The sequence below is a fragment of the Castanea sativa genome, chromosome 6 (assembly GCF_040712315.1).
Source record: "Castanea sativa cultivar Marrone di Chiusa Pesio chromosome 6, ASM4071231v1".
Lineage (NCBI taxonomy): Eukaryota > Viridiplantae > Streptophyta > Magnoliopsida > Fagales > Fagaceae > Castanea > Castanea sativa.
Window position 1 is genome coordinate 21,393,912 of NC_134018.1, and position 20,706 is coordinate 21,414,617.

The 20,706-nt window shown below is 32.0% G+C and overlaps 2 protein-coding genes across 3 annotated transcripts; both read right to left on the reverse strand.

The window, feature by feature from the left end:
• Positions 1-36: 36 nt before the first annotated feature.
• On the reverse strand, positions 37-1,830 carry LOC142638707 (uncharacterized). The gene has a single exon (XM_075812768.1). The coding sequence runs from the start codon at positions 953-955 to the stop codon at positions 521-523; it is 435 nt and encodes a 144-aa protein (XP_075668883.1). The 5' UTR covers positions 956-1,830; the 3' UTR covers positions 37-520.
• Positions 1,831-10,762: 8,932 nt separating this feature from the next.
• Positions 10,763-18,537, reverse strand: LOC142641204 (putative hexosyltransferase MUCI70). Of its 2 annotated transcripts, XR_012845329.1 has the most exons (10): positions 17,506-18,368; positions 16,788-17,072; positions 16,437-16,650; positions 16,168-16,277; positions 15,882-16,081; positions 12,831-12,934; positions 12,204-12,394; positions 11,912-12,111; positions 11,538-11,615; positions 11,088-11,226 (listed from the first exon to the last, which is right to left on the reverse strand). XR_012845329.1 is itself a non-coding variant. In XM_075815608.1 (9 exons), exons 1-9 carry the CDS (start codon positions 17,765-17,767, stop codon positions 11,026-11,028), a joined length of 1,767 nt encoding a protein of 588 aa, XP_075671723.1. In that variant the 5' UTR covers positions 17,768-18,537; the 3' UTR covers positions 10,763-11,025. The 2 variants fall into 2 exon arrangements, 1 of the variants encoding a protein (XP_075671723.1); XM_075815608.1 differs by lacking the exon at positions 11,538-11,615 and having other exon boundaries at positions 10,763-11,226; positions 17,506-18,537.
• Positions 18,538-20,706: the final 2,169 nt, after the last annotated feature.

The window sequence follows — 20,706 nt, forward strand, 5'->3', positions numbered from 1 at the left end:
GAAAAATTGAAAAAAGCATTTTGTTTAAAGGTAAAGTGGGTGGGAATGATAATGATAAAGGAATTAAACATTCTCATTGTCCTGTACATGATGACATATAAGTGGAGCAATTTACAAGGATCTTCATTACATGATGCCAAAAGCACAGAAACTAAAGCATTTCTAAGATCCTCAAAGATCTGAGCAAAGATTTGCAACACAGATCCCATTTCACTTTCTTAGAGTTGAAGCATAATCAAACTCTAACCAAGGTTTAAGTTACCTGAAATTCAATATGTGCTGTGTCTCCAATTTTCTCCTACTCCAACATACCCCTGCTACTTCACAGGACAGAAAACCAATAAAATCCACTTGGGTGAAAACCAGAGTTCAAAATAAATTCCAGCTCAAACTCATTCAGTTATGTCCCAATTAAAGTATAAGCAAGCAGCAGGCAGAGGGAGAAAACAACAGCTTCATTAACTGTCCACAACTGTTTCGAATTCCCTCATGATTGCACCTTAACAAAGTGACTGCAAAACTAATCATACTTCTCTCTCCATGAGTACACAAGAAAGAAAACCCAAGAAAGTGCCAATGCAAAATCCCCAAAAACCTGCCTTGGCCAATCAAAAGCAAGATCCTCAAGCTTCATCCCAAAATATACTCTCCAAACAGCCACGGAGATGTGAAGAAGCACACATCCCTTGGCAAAGAAACTCTGGAACTCTCTGTCCTGAACAAAACCCACCATGAACAAAAGGGACCCTATTGCAAATAAAAGCAAACCCGAGAAGGAATCGGAGGTTCCGATCAGTAACTGATCATGGGGTGTTGATCCTTGAAGCTTAATCGCGGTCTCGAGGCCATGGCCAAACACATAGACCTCATGGGAGTAAAACATCATTAAAGCTCCACAAGTCAGAGCAATCCCAGAATGGAGAGTACATATCAATAAAAAACCAGATGATCCCATTGATAAATATATATATATATATATATATATATATATATTCAAATTTAACTTTCTTCTCCTATAACAAGGTTAGCTCCAATCTCAATTCAACAATAGCTCAACAACATCAAAATCCTTTTGAACCACAACTTTCAATGCAGAGTCATAACAAAAGCAGAAAAAACCCAAAACCCTACTCTTTACTGTGAATAATTTATCAAAATCAATACCAACCTATGAATCCAATTGTAAAATTAATAGGAATACAAATAAACTATTGATCAGAACCCAATCTCAGGTTTTACTGTACAATTCTAAAAACCCAAATGAACCCACTGACCAAAACCACACACTGCTTCTCCTATCAATTTAGAAACACCCTTAATCAAGAACCACATAAACCCAAACCTTCAATACAAAGAAACAAAAAGACACAGTAATTAGAGAGAGGAGAAAACCATGGATCCAAAACCCAAAAGCTGAGGCAATGAAGGGAGATGAAGCTGAAAGTGAAAAGGGTTTGTTACAAGTGGGAGTTCTTTTTTAGGAGAAAGAAAAGAGCAGAGAGATAAGAGTGCATTAAGGAGGTTTTAGTTTTGGAGGGCTTTTATTTATTGATTTATTTATTAATTTATTTAATTATTTATATATTGGGGTTTTGGATTTTAGAGATGCGGTGAGGATGAATAATAAGGTGGGTACCTTAAATGGCATAGAGATTGCTTCCTTCTCCATATCCTAAAACCATGCAAAAAAGTGCCATGCTTTTCTGGTGACTCCCTGTTTCTTGCTTCTTCTGCTAAGCAATTGCACATTTTGTGGGTCATAGACTTATTATGGGTCTACATTATTACTGGTTTTTCGAACCATGCTATGGTAGTAGGACCATTTGATATCAGTTTAGGATTCTAAAAAGAAAAGGAAAATATATATATATATATATATATATATATATATATATATATATATATATATATATATCTCAGTTTAGGATTCTATAAAAAATAAAAGAAGAAGGGTATCAGTTAAGAAATCATTATTGAAGTGTGTTCATTTTCTTTTCTTTTCTTTTCTTCTTTAACTCAATTTATTGTCCACTCGTTAGACAAAGAGATGGATAATAACTTTAATGTGAGTCAAAAAGTTAAAGGGTTATCTTTAAGATGAAATCTATACTTGTCTTTAATTGACCTTTGTCATTCTTCTCCTCCTGTTGAGTTACTAAACATTAAAATATCCCCCAATAAATTTTGAATGCTTATCCGAATTTCACTCTTGCTAATTTATTTATGGGAGAAGCTATAATAAGGATATTATATATATATATATATATATATATATATATATATATATATTGTTCAAGCAATTTTGAGTAATTAATATTACAGTCACAAATTATTTTATAATATTTTTACAAAATGTTGATATGACCAATCTTTTGTTGGTTTTTATCTAAACCCACCATTAATATCAATTTTTTCACTTATCAATATTCACTCGTCACATCAGCAGTTTGTAAAATTTTTGTATGTCTAGCATTATTCAACAATTTTATAAAATATGATGCTAGAAAGTTTTTAATTTTGGATTAAATCAGTGAAATATAATTATCTATATTTATATCTTTACTTTAAGTTTTAGTCAGTTTTGTATCTTGTAAGAAATGCTTAGATATTATTGCTTTTTTTTTTTTTTGAGAAACAGATATTATTGCCTTTAATTACAACAAAAATTTACTATTATAAATATAATTGACAAATTATATTATAAGAATAATGCTACAAACGCAAATTATTTTACAATATTATAATTATATTGTGAAGGGGATACGGCACCATTGATTTCAAATCTCCATTAATACATTCATTGCAAGAAGAAGAAGTTATTGGTATCTTGATGTGAAATTGCAAATTGCATATAGTCAACAAAATGTGCTTAATAGACTCCATTTGACTATAAATTGTCTTCTTAATGCTTCTCATGTTTAGTTTAATTGCAAATTGGAAGGCGTCAAAGAAGACTTAAAAAAGAAAAAAAAAAATCAATGCCATCATGTGTTGAATTTATCCCTTAATTTTTTAAGTTCCACACCAAATTCAGAGTTGCTTTTCATTTCTTCCAAAGAATTTTTTTTTTTCTTTTTTCAAATTCAATAGTCTTTTTATTCTATGCTGATCTTAGCTTGATATTCTCTAATCTAATGTTGATGGGTGCAAAGCAATAATGGGATATTTTATATCAAACAAAATAGCTGTGCTGTTTTTCTCTGGGCGGCAAACCAATGACAAAGTATCTTATTATATCCTATAGATTGAGATCTCCACAGAGGCCGACATCATTTTGTAGTCTCCCATACAGCTGTTTACTGTTTAGGGATAGGGATTCTTCTTTTAAGAATGAAACAATAATAATAATAACAATAACAATAATAATAATAATATTATTATTATTAATAAAAAAGCCAACCAAAAAAAAAAGTGAGCTACAAAAGGAGTCATTTTCACAGTATGATCTGTAAAGAGGGTCAAAGAAGTTAGAGCATTCAAAGCAGTGGAGTTAAAAATTTAGCAATTTAGCTTCACCAAAAGTTACTTTATCTATTTTACCTACACACATGCTGCAGCAGTGGATCTGTTTTAGCTTTCAACACAATAAAATAATATAAACATCACAATAAAATAATATATCTACCACAATAAAATAATACATCTCACTACAATAAAAACACCACAATAAAAAGGTAATGTGAACACAAAATAAAAAATTAATTTTTTTTTAGCTCTCATGAATAGTGCACATCTATCTATAGATGTGCATCAGAAGAATGTAAAAAAGTATAGATTATTTCCCCACCGTCGTACGCTTTCTTTTTGGTGTTTTGGTGGAGCTAAAATAGCTATATAGCTATTTAGCTCCACTGCTGCAAGTGCTCTTACCTAATTATATATAATGAAGATAGCAAATGAGGCATTCTACCTTCAATACAGGGGAAATGGCTAAGCTTGCCTTTGTTTGAGTTTATAAGTTCTTTTCTAAACTCAATAACTTAAAACCTGATAATAGATGAATGAGCATTCCCTCTCCTACAAATCAATGTTTTACTAAAAAAAATGCTACATTTATAATATTTTTACAACAAAATTTAAGGGAAAAATTGTTACTAGTTGGAGGGTAAAAAATAATTTCAGTGGTAAACCAAATTAGAACAAATAATTATTTGCCACCTAAAATTTTACTAAAATGCTAACTTTATATATATATATATATATATATATATATATAGAGAGAGAGAGAGAGAGAGAGAGAGAGAGAGAGAGAGAAATGCTAACTACTCACTTATTAACCACATGAAATTTCCACTTTTTTCTCATGGAATTCACTAACTTATTGTTTAATTAATTTATTAAAAATTACATTTTAATATTAAAATGTTCCAACAACTATAACGTCACATACAACTATTTGTATCTAATAATGAAAAATTATCCGGTAAAATTTAGTCAATAGAAGTCCAATGCTAGCATTTTTACTCTGTTGAGGTTGTAAGTTGTAACCAAGTCATTCCACAATGAACCCAAATGATGATTTACGCGACCTTAAAAATAAAACAGATTATTTTCTTCGATTGAATCTCTAATGGGAATTTCGTGATACGTAATTAGAAAGAAATTCATATTTTCACTTTAGAAGCTGAGACATACTAAGCAGTTTATCAACATATAAGACTACCGACCAAATAAAAGTCCATAAAACAAAATAGAACAAAAAAGAAAAGAAAAAGAAAGAGGAATTGATAATCCATCCCCTGGTTTGGGCTCGTTAGAAATTAGTCTGCAAACTTTAAATGAAATCGTAGGAGTTGTATTTAAAGACTCATTTTTTAGTTCATTTTAATCCAAATTTAAGAAAGTTAAAATACAGTAATTGAACAAAGTTTGAGTAACTACTATTAAGTTGGATAAAATCTTAACAGTTTCATTTTAATATAAATTTTAAGCAACCATCAAATCTAACAATTGAAACTTTTTGTACTAATTGCGATGAGGTTACCCCCCCCCCCCCCCCCAAATTATAAAGGGCCCTTAACCTTAAGTCAAACCAAAAATCTTTAGAAACTTTTTCCCAATTTCAATGATAACTTCAATAATAAGCATTACTTTAACATGTGCAATACTCTAGAAAGTTTGACAAAAAAATATTCATATATGATACATAATTTATTAATGTCAATTATAAAAAACTAAATAATCAAATTAACATGTGCATTAATACTCTAGAAAGTTTGTCAAAATAATATTCATATATGATACATAATTTATTAATTTCAATAAATAAATAAATAATCAAATTAAAGAAGTAGAAAAGAACATATCTTATTTAATTAGATTGAGTTTAGAGAATATCAAACTTAATTTAACCATAATACATTAAATGTTCGGTTGTTTTATCTAAAAGAACAAGAAATTTTAATTAGTGGATTCCAGTTAGCTCAACTGATAAAATCTCTGATGGTTGAATAAGAGATCTGGGGTTCAATCCCCGCCTACACCAAAAACTGATTGGTATTTTGGTCTGATGATAAAGAGCATCATCAAGAACGAACACCATGGGTTGAAACTTTCTCAAAAAAAAAAAAAAACAAGAAATTTTAATTAGATTAAACTAATATACTTTAGCATTATTTGCAACTCTAAAGATAAATAAATAAATAGAACTGGCTAAAAAAAACTTTTAGTTCTTAAAATTTGAAGTTCTTGTCATTTTGACCCTTTAAGTTTCAAAATTTTCATTTTAGTCATTCATGTTTGATTATGGTTTCATATTGAAAGAAAAAGTTGATACAAAACAGAATCAAATATGAAAGGTCAAAATAAAAAAAATTTCAAATATAAAGGGTTAAAATAAAGAAAATTTCAAATTTTAAAGGCCAAAAGTATACTTTAATCTAATAAAAAAAACATATTAGAATGATTATTTTTGGAAAATGTGAGTTTTAAAAAATTTATGTGACAACATTGAAAAAAGTCAACAAAAAGTCCAAATGACTTTCAATTTATATGATATAGATATAGATATAAAGGTAGGCTAAAATGCAAACTATTCCCCTAAAGTTTAGGGGTATTTGAATTTTACACTAAAAACTTATTAGTATTTTGGTCTGATGATAAAGAGTATCATCAAGAACGAACACCATGGGTTGAAACTTTCTCAAAAAAAAAAAAAAACAAGAAATTTTAATTAGATCAAACTAATATACTTTAGCATTATTTGCAACTCTAAAGATAAATAAATAAATAGAACTGGCTAAAAAAAACTTTTAGTCCTTAAATTTGAAGTTCTTTTCATTTTGACCCTTTAAGTTTCAAAATTTTCATTTTAGTCATTCATGTTTGATTATGGTTTCATATTGAAAGAAAAAGTTAATACAAAATAGAATCAAATATGAAGGGTCAAAATAAAAAAATTTCAAATATAAAGGGTTAAAATAAAGAAAATTTCAAATTTTAAAGGCCAAAAGTATACTTTAATCTAATAAAAAAACATATTAGAATGATTATTTTTGGAAAATGTGAGTTTTAAAAAATTTATGTGACAACATTGAAAAAAGTCAACAAAAAGTCAAAATGACTTTCAATTTATATGATATAGATATAGATATAAAGGTAGGCTAAAATGCAAACTATTCCTCTAAAGTTTAGGAGTATTTGAATTTTACACTCTGAAATTTTAAATTTTAGATTTTATTCCCTGAAGTTCTATTTTATTTGCATTAACAGTCCCTCCATCCATATTTTTCATTAAGTATTGCATAAGTTTGGTTTGCCACTCATATTCAGTTTGTCCAATAAAATGATGTCACATGTCATAATTTGTTGTTATTAAACTGTAGTTAAACAATATTTTGCTTCTTGCTATTGTAAATGCTCATTTTTTAGAAGCCCAGCAAGAGGAAAAGCCCAAAGACGTGGGCAGAAGAAAATGAGATGGAAATACCATTAAACCCAAGTAGCAGGAACAATGAATCATGGGTCCATAAAACAAACAAATGGACCCTGAAGAAGTAAATGGGCCTAAGAAGGCCTGGAAAAAAGAAATAGCAAACTCATGGGCAGTATGGATGTAGAAAAGTGCGAATAGGCCACAACTGTCACAACAGGCCCAAAGCAATGTAAATAAATAGAGTAAGGGGCAATAGAGAATCCATAAGCCCCAAAGATAAAGTATGTAGCACTTGGGCCAAGGAAGCCCAAGGAGTTAGTTAAAGCCCATGGGAAGCACAGAATTGGAAAGGGCCAAGGATGCCCTAAGAAAGTAAACGGGTCAATGATGCCCAAAGAGAAGTAAGCGGGACGCGAGAGCCCGTAAGTAGTAAAAAGCCCAATGAGTTTATTGGGCCATCAAAGAATGAATGAACAATAAAGCCCGAAGAGGCCCAACAGCCCTGGGTCAAACAAACTTTATGACAGGCATAACAGAATGATGTGGCAAGAAGTAAATAGCAAGGTTGAGAATAAAGCACGGAAAAAGCTCATAATCAGGCAAGGCCTAGCCCCTAAGAAAGTAGCCCAAGCCATGAGAGGTCAAAGACGAATGGCAGAAAGGGCAGACGGACCTTCAGACCACAGCAAACGCATGAGCAGCAGGCAGATTTTGGACAAGCATGGGAGCAAGGCACGCGCAACGCCCAGACGCCACCAGCCTGTACATAGCCAATACAGGAAGTGGTGGGTCATAGGTCAAAGGTAAAAGGGTATGGTCTGGCTGTGGGGAGGGGGGAAAAAACCTTTTTTTGTGTTTCCTGCTCAAGCTCTTTTGGAGGCAGTATCCTGCTAGGATGACATACCACCCAAAAGAGGCAAAGTTGAGTTGGAACCACTAGATACATGCCATAAGAGATGGAGAGAAGGAGAGTACTTACACCATGGCAAGTAAGAATGTCACGGCAATCAAACAAATAAAAGAGTCTTCTTTATCTGGTGAGATGGAGTGGCGTGGCCAGCGCAAGTAAGTGGCGCTGGCTGGGTGACTGACCAGTCAGTAATGGTCGACAAGGACACCCGCACCAGACAAAAACAATTAAGGACACCCGCACCAGACAAAAACAATTAAGGACTAAAATGGTAAAAGTCAGCCACGACTAGCGTTATATAAGGAGCTTTTGCTGTGCACGGCGAGGGCAGAGCAACCTCTGGAAGGATAATCACTAGAACAAAGAAAAAACAGTAAGAGTAATAACCAAGGGAAAAGATGGAAAGAATTAAAGAGAATAGAAAGAAGAGTAAAAACGAAGAGAAAGGAAGGAAAGAACTAAGGAATAGAAAGAAGGGTACAAACAGAGAGAACAGAGTAGTAAGCATGCACCGAATAGGTTGATCCTCCTCTCCCTCTCCAACCCATATTCTCTAGTAATGGCAAAGTACCTCTCTAAATACAAATTCATTCAGGCCTGCCCCTTCAAAGCAGTTAATTTATCTTTTAGAGAGATTAGTCGCATTGAAGAGGTGATTCCCCTTCTTGACTTAGACTCGACAACGCAACTTGATACGGTAGACTGACATGTTTTTCCTTTAATCAGCTTACTACCGTTCATTCTATACTTGCCTTTTGTTGTTGTTTCATAAAATGGGCATTCCTGCCATGGACGTGTGATCAAGGCTTGACTGACAGAGGCATTGTTTGCGCACAAGCCGGATCAAGGAGAGTTGCTTTTGGACCGGTTTCAACTCCTTGATCCAGAAAACTTTGGGCCTAGTGCAACAAGGGCCGCTCAGTCCAACATTTGCAAAAAAATGCCCCCACTACTATTTGACTGCACCTAAACAATTCATTCATTTATTTTTGTTTTTCTTAAAACTAAGTACTTTTTTTTTAGTTTGATTTGTAAATTATGAGAAAAGTCAACTACAATATTTGACATTAAAAAAATGCAAATATTTCAAAAACTAATTCTGGTGATGTAGTGCCAACATTTAATGCCAATATCCCAATTTTAAAAAATTCTTTAAACAAAATTTCATTAAATACTATTTGATTATGAAAGATAATTTTCTAAAAGATTCTTTAATTTTTGAAAGGGAGATTATTACTAAATTTCATACATAATCTATCATAGATGTTTTTTAGAATTTCACAAAACATTGAGTTCCATTTTAATACATGGTTTAGTTGGAATATAGTAAGAAAAAAAAATTTTGTCGTTTCTTTTTGATATTTTGCTAATATCCAATAGACACTACTTTGGATTGGCATGAAATTTCTTGTATTCATGTCCCCCTAAATTTAAATTCTAGTTCTTTCCTGACTCCTGACATGGACCAAAGGCTTCACACTCGATTTTGGATTTACATGCCGGAGTTCTTTGGAATTTAATTTTGAGAACGGTGGTTTTAGAAACGGACTCATTATTAGCTGTACAATATTGGCTAAGAATAAATTTGTTTCATTTCCCCCATAACTATTTTACTTGTTTATTATATTTATAGGCACTTGTTGGAGAGACCATGGAAAGTCTCAATGAAAATATTGTACGTGCATAGATCTAGAATTATAGAAATTGCTGATTTTTGTTTTGAGAAATTGTTATTGGTTATTTTTCTTTTTAATTTTTTATGTACAAAATTATCTGATTTAAAATAAACTAATATTTTTGTTTGTGTGTAAGTATGATTATATTATCTTTTACTTGATATTTTTGTTTTATGTACTCAAACTATTATTTAAAAATACACAATATTTTAATGGTAAATTATTACTTAATAAAAATAAAGATTAAAGTACACTTTTGGCCCTCTAAAATTTGGGTTGATTTCATTTTGGCCATTCATGTTAGATTTCATTTTTATATTGGTCCTGCTGTCAATTTTGTTAGTCATCTGACCATGAAATTTCTTCATTCTACAACATTTTATAATTAGCATTTCATGAAAGAATTAAACGTGAAGGACACTTGATAGTCATATTAATGGTACTGGAAATAAATGGCGTGGTGAATATGAAAATAGAATCAAACATGAATAGCCGAAATGTAATTCCCAAACTTGAAAGGCCAACAATGTACTTTAATAAATAAAAAGGGGGGGGGGGGGGGTGGGGGGGGAAGTATTCTCTAAGTAACATAACCAAATGCAATTTCATTCTAACACAATTATTTTTTTAAATGAATTTTGGCAGTATACTAAACTCTATTTCTTAGCAAAATGTATTTTGTCAAAATCCATTTTACTAGAAAGCATTCAAAAAATTAAACATGAAAACGACTTGTTTGGGTAAACTAGTCAATGCTCAATCAATATCAATCAACAAACACTAACGCTTGATTGAAGAGAGAAAAGGAGATACGTTAATGCTATGAGTTCTCAAATGGAATTTATTTGAGTGTTTTATTTTTTAGATAAGCATAGCGGGGAAGGAGGAGCTATAGTGCGAACCACAAATACAAGACATTACAAAGAATATCATTACCACTGAACTACCACTTTTTTTTTTAATGACATAAGAGAACTTCACTCGTATTAGTTGTACAAAGCACATTGTACAACAATCTCACTGGTAATCAAACACCTACAAGTAATTGAACCCACCCACCAAAACCAATTACCAAGTAACCCAGGAGCTTCTCACCCCTTATGGGCTAAGCAATTTATTCTCATGCCACTAAACCATCACCTAAACCCCATATGTGTGTCTTTGAGTATGTAACATTTTGGAAAATATTTTCCGCTCTTTGAAAGCGGAAAACATATTTCACTCTATTGGGCTTTTGTCCATCGAAAACCCCATCTGTAAGTCTCACATTTTCCGGCTGTTATAGCACCAAAGCACTACCGATAACATGAAAATGGCAGAGCAGCTTATATGAAAATTATTTGTAGTAAATGTATTTACAACAAAAATGGATATTTATCAACATTTTCTAAAACAAAATTAGAGCCACTGTTGTCCTCAACCATCCTGCAAGAATCTAACCACAATTTCCTAACCCGTGATGTATAATTTGAATGAAAGAAAGAAAAATCGAAAGATGACAATTTCTTTAGCGCCCCACTGCCCCCAACCCCCCCTTCTCTCTTCTCTCTATTAAAAAAAAAGAACTAAAATGAATTGTTATCTCTACTACCAGCAATAACTTTACGATGACGCTTCTGACCAGATCGCCTCTCTCCTTTTCGCCTATTGCTCTTCTTCACTGGAGACCTTACAATTGGAATAGAACGAGGCAAAGGTGGTGGATGACGGATAACCGGACTAACTGGACGAGGCCTGGGGGGAGGCTTTACACCTTTGTGGTAATCCTGTATGTCAAAAATTTCACACTGAGCATATACAAAAGAGAATCCAATAATTTTTTTCTCCAGGAAATGGGTTGGGGATTGGGGGAGGGGGGGAAGGGGGGGGTGGGGGTAAGAATTTACTTTTATCTGTATGTTTTTAACCAGTTTCAAATGCAGACACTAGAATGCAACTAGGAACATTCAACTTTCCAACATTTTCTGGGGAAGAGAAATTCCTCCCGTGGCAGCATTATGGGAAATGGACATTAAAGATTTAAATGCTATAAACACCAAAAGAATGACAAATTAAATAAGATAGAAGTGGAAAAAACCTTCCCCATCCTGACAAATTTTCTTCACACTCCCATAATATAGGACCAGCTGCACCTTAACTACCCAGAGAAAGGAAACTGGGGAAGAAAGCAGAGAAAACTACGATTCCTTTAGCAGGGAAAAAAACATAATAACATAAATATGTACGTGCATCTGCCTGTGTCTGTCTGACCCAATGGCATGTTCTCATGCAAATTACACCACTTTAAGAAAAGTGGTACCAATCAATGTGCTAACAGAATGTCCTACTCTTTATCTTGAGTATAAACTTAGATCAAACTAGCCTTCTAATGAGAAATAAATGCAAATTTGACTTAAGCTTAAATGCTCTAAAAAAATTCCTGCATTCATATGGCAATAAGTAAATGCTAACCTGTATCACAAAGTTACGTCTTTCACAATCCTCGAACATATTGATGCTCCAACTAACTTTTGACATTATTTTGTCTCTAACAGTGGAAAAGCTTAACTGATCCCTAGGAGTAAAACGATCAACTTCATTGAACCATAGACAGGTAAATAGATTTGTGATGGGAATGTGCTCCTTTACAATGACGCAACCTTCAGGAACATCTGCAAAAACATGTACAATTGCAAGAATAAAATATGTACATGTATAAATATCTTTGAAGATATTCATGCAAACATGAATGCATGAAACCTACCACTAGTAATCGGAAGCTTAGACTCATTATATGCTGTTAAATTCTCCTCCCTTCTATAAAAATCGATCTGGTAGTCAATGGAGGCATTGTCGAATTTCCCAGCATTTTTATTAGCTTCAGCCTCTACAAACACATCATAGCGTTTATAGTGTCTTGAGATGGCAATATTAGCATTTTCACGCCACAAGAACCTGGCAATATAGTAAAAAATATTAATTGATTTCCTATGAGCTCAGATAACCATGTCCCTTCCTCCATTCATGAACATCAATGCCATAGATTCTTCAAAAAATAAAGCAGGTGATCAAGAGGAAATCTACAATTACATTACTTGCATCGGTAAACAATATTGACAATATCTACAATTATTTATCTGAATTAAGAAATAATAAATTTCTTGAATATCAAAATTTATAAAATTTTGAGAGAAATAAAGCTAGTGAATAGGTAAATATCCAATTACACTACTTGGGTCAAAGATCATTCTTGGAAACATATCAGATATGGTGCAGCTCTCTGAAGCCTGTTTTACCCTATAAATGTCTTAGCCATTAAGAAATCACCTACATAGAGGTTTCCACATACCAAGAGCATAAAAGGTAAACACAAACAGCTGACGGGATGTACCTCTCAAGAATTTGATATGGATCCACAACAAGCTGGAGCTTTCCATCAATCCATATAGAGTACCGCACATTGGGGAAGATCCTATGCAATAGAAGCTTTGGAACCTGTCACGAGTACATAGAGGATCAAAATCTAATACACCTTTGGACTCAAAAGGTTTCTAATTTCTTCATCACAATTTTTCCCCATAATAGATTGCAGGGGTACCTAATATAAAAAATGAAATGCAGATAATTTTCCTCCTTTGAGCCAGCATTGACCCCATGGCATATTTGTAAAGTTCAATTTTGTTATTAGTAAAACCTACAACTAATTTCACCTTGTTGCTTCTTTCATGGATTTATAGTAGTAAAACAGGACAATTTTTTTTTTAAATTATTTAATGGGAGAGGAGCAAAAGATTTTACCTTCCTGAATATTTAATAGAAGCTTGGAAGTGGAACTGGGGAAGTGAATAATTTAGATTTAATTGAAATAGGTAGATTTAAGAGCTTGAGAAAACTGAACCATTGTTTCTTACTTTTGAGAGAATTTGAAGGGAAGTAGAGGTTGGGGTTGACATAACTAAATTCAAATAAAAAATTACTTTGTTTTTTCACACGTTAAACATATTAAATCCTTACTTTTAGGGGGAAAAAAAAAGGTATTAACAACACAACAATCTTTGGACCAACTTCAGGTGGAGAGTCATACCAAACAATATAGTTGGCATGCATGTGTATATACATGCATAAAATCATACACAAACACAACCCAAAATCCTTCTGTGATGATGTGTAAAAAAAAAGTAAAAAATAGAAACCAACAAACAATTTTTTTAAACATTATTATACAACAAGGTAGGATGATGAAAGACTGAAAAAGAAGAACTGTTGGATTTAACTGACCATGTCATCCCCCAAGATTTGCTACAATATAAAGGCCACCACAATATAACCCTTGCATATTGAAGTTTAATTGAACTAAAAACAGGTAAAAGTCCTAGCACACAAGTATACAGGTTCTAAAATTACAAAGATCAAGGAACTCCAAAAAAAGAACAATTAACATCCAGAATAGTCCTAAGTCAATCAAACAACGATCCAAGAAACCGGGTTTCCGTTGAAGCAATGAGGCTTCAAGTCCTTCAAACATCCTAGAATTGCGCTTCCCCTAAATACAATACATCAAACATAATGGAATAGCATTCAACAAATCAGAGCTTTGATGACTCTTGAAGTCACCTCTCCAACAAGCTAAGAGATCTTATTGGCATGACCTAAGATACAGAAAATAAGGAAAAGACCATAAACTAAAGTTCCCTACATATGACACCACACATGCTGCCACTAATAAAGGCCCAACTTGCTATGATGGTGTCCTATGCAGATTGCAGTTGATCCTCTGCTTTTATAAAGCAGTTTTTTTTTTTATAGAGAATTTTACGACTTTTTTTTTTCTTTTTCAAATAGATAATTTACACATGCATCTAATGAGTTTGGAGCAGAAAGCTCACATATACTTCAGATCCTTATCTGAAAATATTCATTGCCAAGGAATGATAACACCAGGCTCTTTAATCAAATATTCAATCACAAAAGGACCACAATTAAAGTACACGCTCCATAGCCCAAATTAGCTTCAGCACTTAATCTAGCAATAAAAGCATCAATCTTATTTTGTCAAGATACCAAATTTCATGTAGATCTATTGGCTAGGAGATCCTACCAAGTGGGTTTTAAATGCAATGCAGAGGCCCAAGGAGGGGCCAGGTGAGAAAGGACAACACTAGACAAGGGAAAAAAGAATTTAACTGCTGTGCTGACTGAAAAAAATTTACATAAGCATTCCATTCAAAATACCACCACAAGTCCTAATTATAGTTTGAAAGCATTATAGTTGTTGTAAACTCAACTTCCCAGAACTTCCTCATTCCTCAGATATCATAAACCAAAAGTTTACATATATATACACAGCTCCAAGTAACATTGATTTTTTCTAATAGAACCTTTATAGAAATGGTTTCAGTGCTCACAACTCAACTTCCAAGTTTTTCCACTGAAACTCCCTTGACCTTGCCAAGATACAGATTCTGGGCCAAATGTCTTCTTGACTTCTTTCCACTATATATTGTACATAGAATCATATCTGACCATGTAAATTCCTAACTACTTCAATTTTAATCCATTAGCAAATTCAAATTTCCGGCACTTCATCAGCAAATAATTTCAAGGGCTTTCTTTTTAGTATAGATCTTGATTAGGTATTTGAAGGCCCCAATAATACAAATTATCAACTAATATGTTGTAAAAAGCATAATCAGTACGGCAAAGTCAAATTAAATTATGAAAAAATATACTAGAAGTAATAGATGAAATTTAGAGCAAATTGTTACATTATACACATATCATCTTCACATTCACCAAGATAAATCTATGTTATGAAGTATCCTATCAAAAACTAGTGATGGAGGGAGAGAGAGAGAGAAAGAGAGTGAGAAGAATAATATGATGATTTCCATTCTGAAATTTTTTTTTTTTTTTAAATTATGACAATGCTTTCTTTTTCCCTACAATTTTCATGGCTATGCTTTGCAATAACTATTTCAGGACATCACCATCCGATGCTTGAAAGAACTCATCAAAGATATTTGCCTCTATGCATTTTTGTATCTGATAGAGATTGGAAAATACCAAAACTAATACAACTCAGGCAACCTATCTGTACTTTAAGCATTAGTTACAAAATAAAGAATCGCTTTGGTCAGTATCAATACATTCAGATTTATGGTGTAAAGGCAAAACAAAGATATAATAATTACTAAATTAGTATATGCTTGCATATTGGTATAACAGAATAGGAAGATATATAACAAAAGTTAACTGGAAAATAGACATGTAAACATGCATTCTCTACTTTACCCTTGAATATAAAAGAATTAATTAATATGCAAACTTTTTTTTATATATATATCATGTCATGTTTGATATAGGATCAAAAACAAGAAGCAAATCTACTGGTTTAAAAACAAATGAAAACAAAACAAAACCAAACAAACAACAACAAACTGACCTTTCCATTACGTCTTGGATCAGTGTATGGAATATTACGAACAACAATGATTCTCCAAAATCCAAACTTCTTACTGCTATCCAAGTCACTAGAATTCTTCATAACAGCTTCCGTCTTTTCATCAATAAACATATAAAAAGGAACATTTTTCCTTGCTGCTTCACTAATGTTCCTGGGCTGTTGGATATTGTCATAGTTTCCTAGCAAACGTGCAATCATGAGGACAAGCAAATTATATGTATAAAATTAAGAAAGTCTTTATAGAATGTCTTATGCTCAGTAGTACCAAAAATGGCTGATGCAACAATAACCTCATGGAACTGCTCCAGCTCCATAAGATCAGCTTCATCAATATCAAATCCGCTCCGGTCACCAGGTTTGCTTCCTTTAACAAATCTGATTAAAACAATATGCACCAGCAGAAAAGGACAGAAAGTCAGATGCATTTAGCTGAAAGAATAAAAACGAAAACATTAATATTCTTTACAAGCTATTGTGGACAATGAAGATCATACATAAGCAAAATGCAACAATAAGAACCAAACTTAAACCTACCCACAGTGTACTGTCATTGACTCTTTTATATCAAAAGATTCATTCCTCTGCTTCATAGAAGGATATCCACCAAAGTCAGAGCCTCCATGAATCTCAGTTTTAATAGGATTTTCATCATGAACATAGGTCAAATTCTGAAGCACTGGTGATTTTGATGGAGAGCTCGGCATGCTAGCTATAGCGTCCTCAACAGGAAGGTAACATACTTCACATGCTGAAAAGAAAATGAGAAAGAACGCAATCAACAACACTTTACCAGAACAAATTAGAAGACTTATTTTAATATTAGAAAGTGTGTGGTTACAAAAAAGTACGTCGCTCATAATAGTTAAAAGAAACCCTCAAACTTACGGCGTGGTCCGATCTTTTTACTACCAGGAGGGGGGGGAGGAGGAAGTGTAAAATTTTCACATTGATGGCCCAATCGAGGGGTAGACCTTATAACATCTGTAAGTGTTGTAATAGTAGCAGAAGGAGGAATTGATGGGGCTCTACTTTGATCACTTCCTCCCGAAGAGTTCTGTCCAGAAGAATTGTTATCCCCAAGGCTATTTTCTACTTCCAGTGGATTTGAAAATACAGGAAAATCTGAGCGATATGGCGTCATGCTTCCAATATGTAAAGTGATGTTTGATTCTGGAGCATCATCATTCAAAAAGTAAACCATAAAGACACAGGATGTCAACCTCAAACAATTCAGAAGAAGAACAGCTAAAAAGCAAAACAAAGGTAATAAGTAGCACAATGAAAAACCTAAATAGAAAGTTAACAGGATCATGAAACTCATAGCAATGGAAAGTGTGCCTCAAAATAACCTAGATTCAGCTTCACAATAAAAAGTGTAAAGAGGTCAACTCTATCGAGTCATCTCTTGGTTGAAATTGTAAAATAATAATAATAATAATCATAATAATAATAAAAATAAAAAGGACTATTTTGAACTCAACAAGCCATGGTGAACAATAACTATTAGGTTCCCAATCATAAATAGCAGTGACAATAATTCCAATTCTACATCATAACAACTCACAATCAAGGGGAAAAAAAAGGAATGGGGATAGAAACAGACCTTTATTAACTGTAAAGGAACCAAATACAAAAACCAAAAGAGCAAGGACAACCAAGAGGAGCATTGCAACCCTCCTTCGACCAACATATCGACAAATAAAGGGAAGAAGCCTTTCCTTCTCCCTTGAACTAGAAAGAAGCATCTTTGAAGGCTTTCGCACAAGTACCGGTGATGCCTGAGTAGCCTGCAAGAAACCATTCTGAAACTGTTGTTGCAGAGAACCATAACTTGAAGTACGTAAACCCAATGACCCTCCAGTCATTGTACCTTCACTTCCACAAGTTTTGGTCTCATCTCCTTTCTATTTTATAAACCCCTCTCATTCACAAATCCTGAAATTGTCTTCCAAAGTTAACTACCAAAATGCCAAGACCAAGTCCAACTTCAGTACCAATACCACCACCAAATAGTCTACCAAATCACTAAACAAATCTCCAAATGTATGACCTCACATTCACAAACCAACAATTCTTTACATTCAAAAACACCAATTCCCAAACTTTAATCCTAATGCACAAAGTTACTACAATATGAATCCTAAAAAATCAGACCCACTTCAAAGTTTCCACTAAACTTTCAAATACTACAATCTCAAACACCAATGTGATCCAATTCTAAAGAATAAAATATTTACAAGAAAAAAAAAATTCCAACTTGGATCAAATTGGAACCTGCAAATCACAAATAAGAATCAGAATCCAAAACTTCTTTCGAAATTCAAATCTATCTCCAAAGTCCAGAGCCTATCAGATCAATGCCTACACAAAAACTTTTTATTCCTTAAAAAAACCAAAAACCCAATAATGAGAAACAGAGATTCAGAGAAAAAAAAAAAAAAAAAAGACTTACCTCTATGCCAATGCGCCTCAAATTCCAAAACCCAAATCAAAATCCTAAACTTTAAGTCTTTATATGAACTGGGTTTTTCCTATTGGGATCGAATTCAAGAGTTTCTGTTCCGAAAAATTCTTAGGGAAACTCTTTGTTACGTGGGATTGGCTTTCGCGGTTCTCTCTATGCCCTCTCTCTCTCTCTCTCTCTCTCACAATGTGAAAAGTTTTTAATATCTTATCTCTTTTTTCAAAAACAAAAAAACAAAACAAAACAAACTTTGAATTTTGATTTTTGAAAACTTTAAGAAACGTAAAATCATAGAACTCTGAATACAAAACAATTCTGTCTGTACTGATATGCAATTTAAAAATATTGGTATTTTTTAACAAAAAGTTAGAAATAAAAAAAAAATAAAAAACTGATATTTAATCAATAAAAGTTTTTTAATTAAAGATTTCGTAATTACTACTAATTAGTTTTTTTTTTTTTTTTCGTAACAAGGACTTACTAAAAATTTGAAACTAATTCTTTTTTTTATTTTGAAGAATCTAATTGTTTGTTAAAAAAAAAAGTTTAACAGGTTGGCTAAGAGTCATGATAGCACGTCACAATTGTATGATATCATTTTATATTTTTTTAAATGAACATTATTTCATGTCGTATAGAAACTATATAGAAATTGGTTTGTTTTAAGTTTTTTATTTTATTTTATTTTATTTATTTTTAGTTTATTGATTAATAAGAAGACTAATTTGGGACAACATCAAAGCAAGCAACCGATAAGTCTATAATATAATAATAATGATATGATGATAGTTGTTGTAGCTTAGATGGTAAGAAGGACCGTGTTCAATTTATACTTTATGAAATTCAAAACAAGATTTTTTTTTTTTTTTTTTTTTTTTTTGAGAAAGAAATCCAAAACAACAATTGTTGCTTTATAATTCGTGAAATTTTTTGTTACCGCCAAATAAAATAACATGCAGGAGAGCCTTGCATAATTCGTGAATTTAGATAATAGTAAATTTTACTTTATATGTGTTTGGCCCCCACTTTTAAAATTAATTTTTTTAAATGATGAAAACAAAATTAAAATGTTTGGGAAACCATTTCTATTTTTTATTTTTTTTTTAAAATTACAAAAAATAACGTATAGAATATGTAAATTACTTTATTTTTTTATAATGATAAGAGATTAAAGCTTATGTATCTTTTTTTTTATAATAATGATAATTTCAAATTTGAAGTGTGAGAACTTTTTTTTTTTTTTTGTGATAAAGATAAGCTCCTTAATTTAAGAGATAAAAGAATTTAGACTATGTGGGTTCCACTATTTTTAATTTATTTACAACTATGCCATTATAAACGCTTTCTACATCTTGAAAACATCATTTCAGCCGTTTTCAAAATCTTGTACTGAACTAGTAAAATAGGATACAATTTTTTGAAAATTGTCTTTAAAGAATATCAGCCAAACAATAAATTCAAATATAGTACCCACTATTTTATGAATTGCAAAACAAAAAATTATATTTAAATATTTTTACCGAACAGGCCCTTAATAGGAATACTAATTCTTATGAAATGTAAAAATTCTAACTCCCATTTTTTAGATAAGAAATGTCAATTCTCACATAATATAACATATATTTGTAAGAATTTCCAAAATGAAATTTATATTCCAATTTTCACTTCTTATTTTCTCCCCTTATACTTAACTATATAGAGCTGATTTATTGTTATTATTATTATTATTATTATTATTATTATTATTATTATTTTCTTCCAAAGAAAGATGTTATCAATGTACAAGAGTATCTTTCTTCCATAATATTTATAAAAAAATTAAAAAGAGTATCTTTCTCATTTAAAATCATACATAATTTTCAAGTTATATCAACTATTAGTTCCTAAATGAGTTTGTATAAGTTTTTTAAAAAAATAAATTTTAAATAACGTTGTTTGAATTTAGTATAAATTCAAATTGCAAATATATCCGAACAAAAGTGTCAATTCTTGGGAATGTTCTTGCGAATTTAAATTTTCAAACATTTATAACAATCGAATTTGTAATTATCAACAATTGAACAAGATGAGTTTGAACACGTGGAATTCTCAAATAGAGTAGTTTTTATGATAGCAAACAAAACTTGACCACTTACCACTTTACAGAAGAACCACAACACCTTACTTTTACTACCGCAAACATTTAGTGCGATGGTCACTTCACAAGTAAAAGTGATTGTGGAGTGTGGGGGATAAGGGCCGTGGTTCAAATCTCTAGGAAGGATCTTCACACACATATACACTTAGATTAGACTAGAGTAGAAAATCTATCTTAAAAAAAAAAAAAAAAAAAAAACCTTA

Coding starts and splice junctions, on each gene's coding strand:
- LOC142638707 (XM_075812768.1), bottom strand. CDS start 955: ATGGGATCATCTGGTTTTTTATTGATATGTACTCTCCATTCTGGGATT.
- LOC142641204 (XM_075815608.1), bottom strand. CDS start 17,767: ATGACTGGAGGGTCATTGGGTTTACGTACTTCAAGTTATGGTTCTCTG. Junction 16,278..16,436: donor TCAATGACAGTACACTGTGG/GTAGGTTTAAGT, acceptor TGTTTTAATCAG/ATTTGTTAAAGGAAGCAAAC. Junction 12,395..12,830: donor CCATATCAAATTCTTGAGAG/GTACATCCCGTC, acceptor CTATATTGCCAG/GTTCTTGTGGCGTGAAAATG.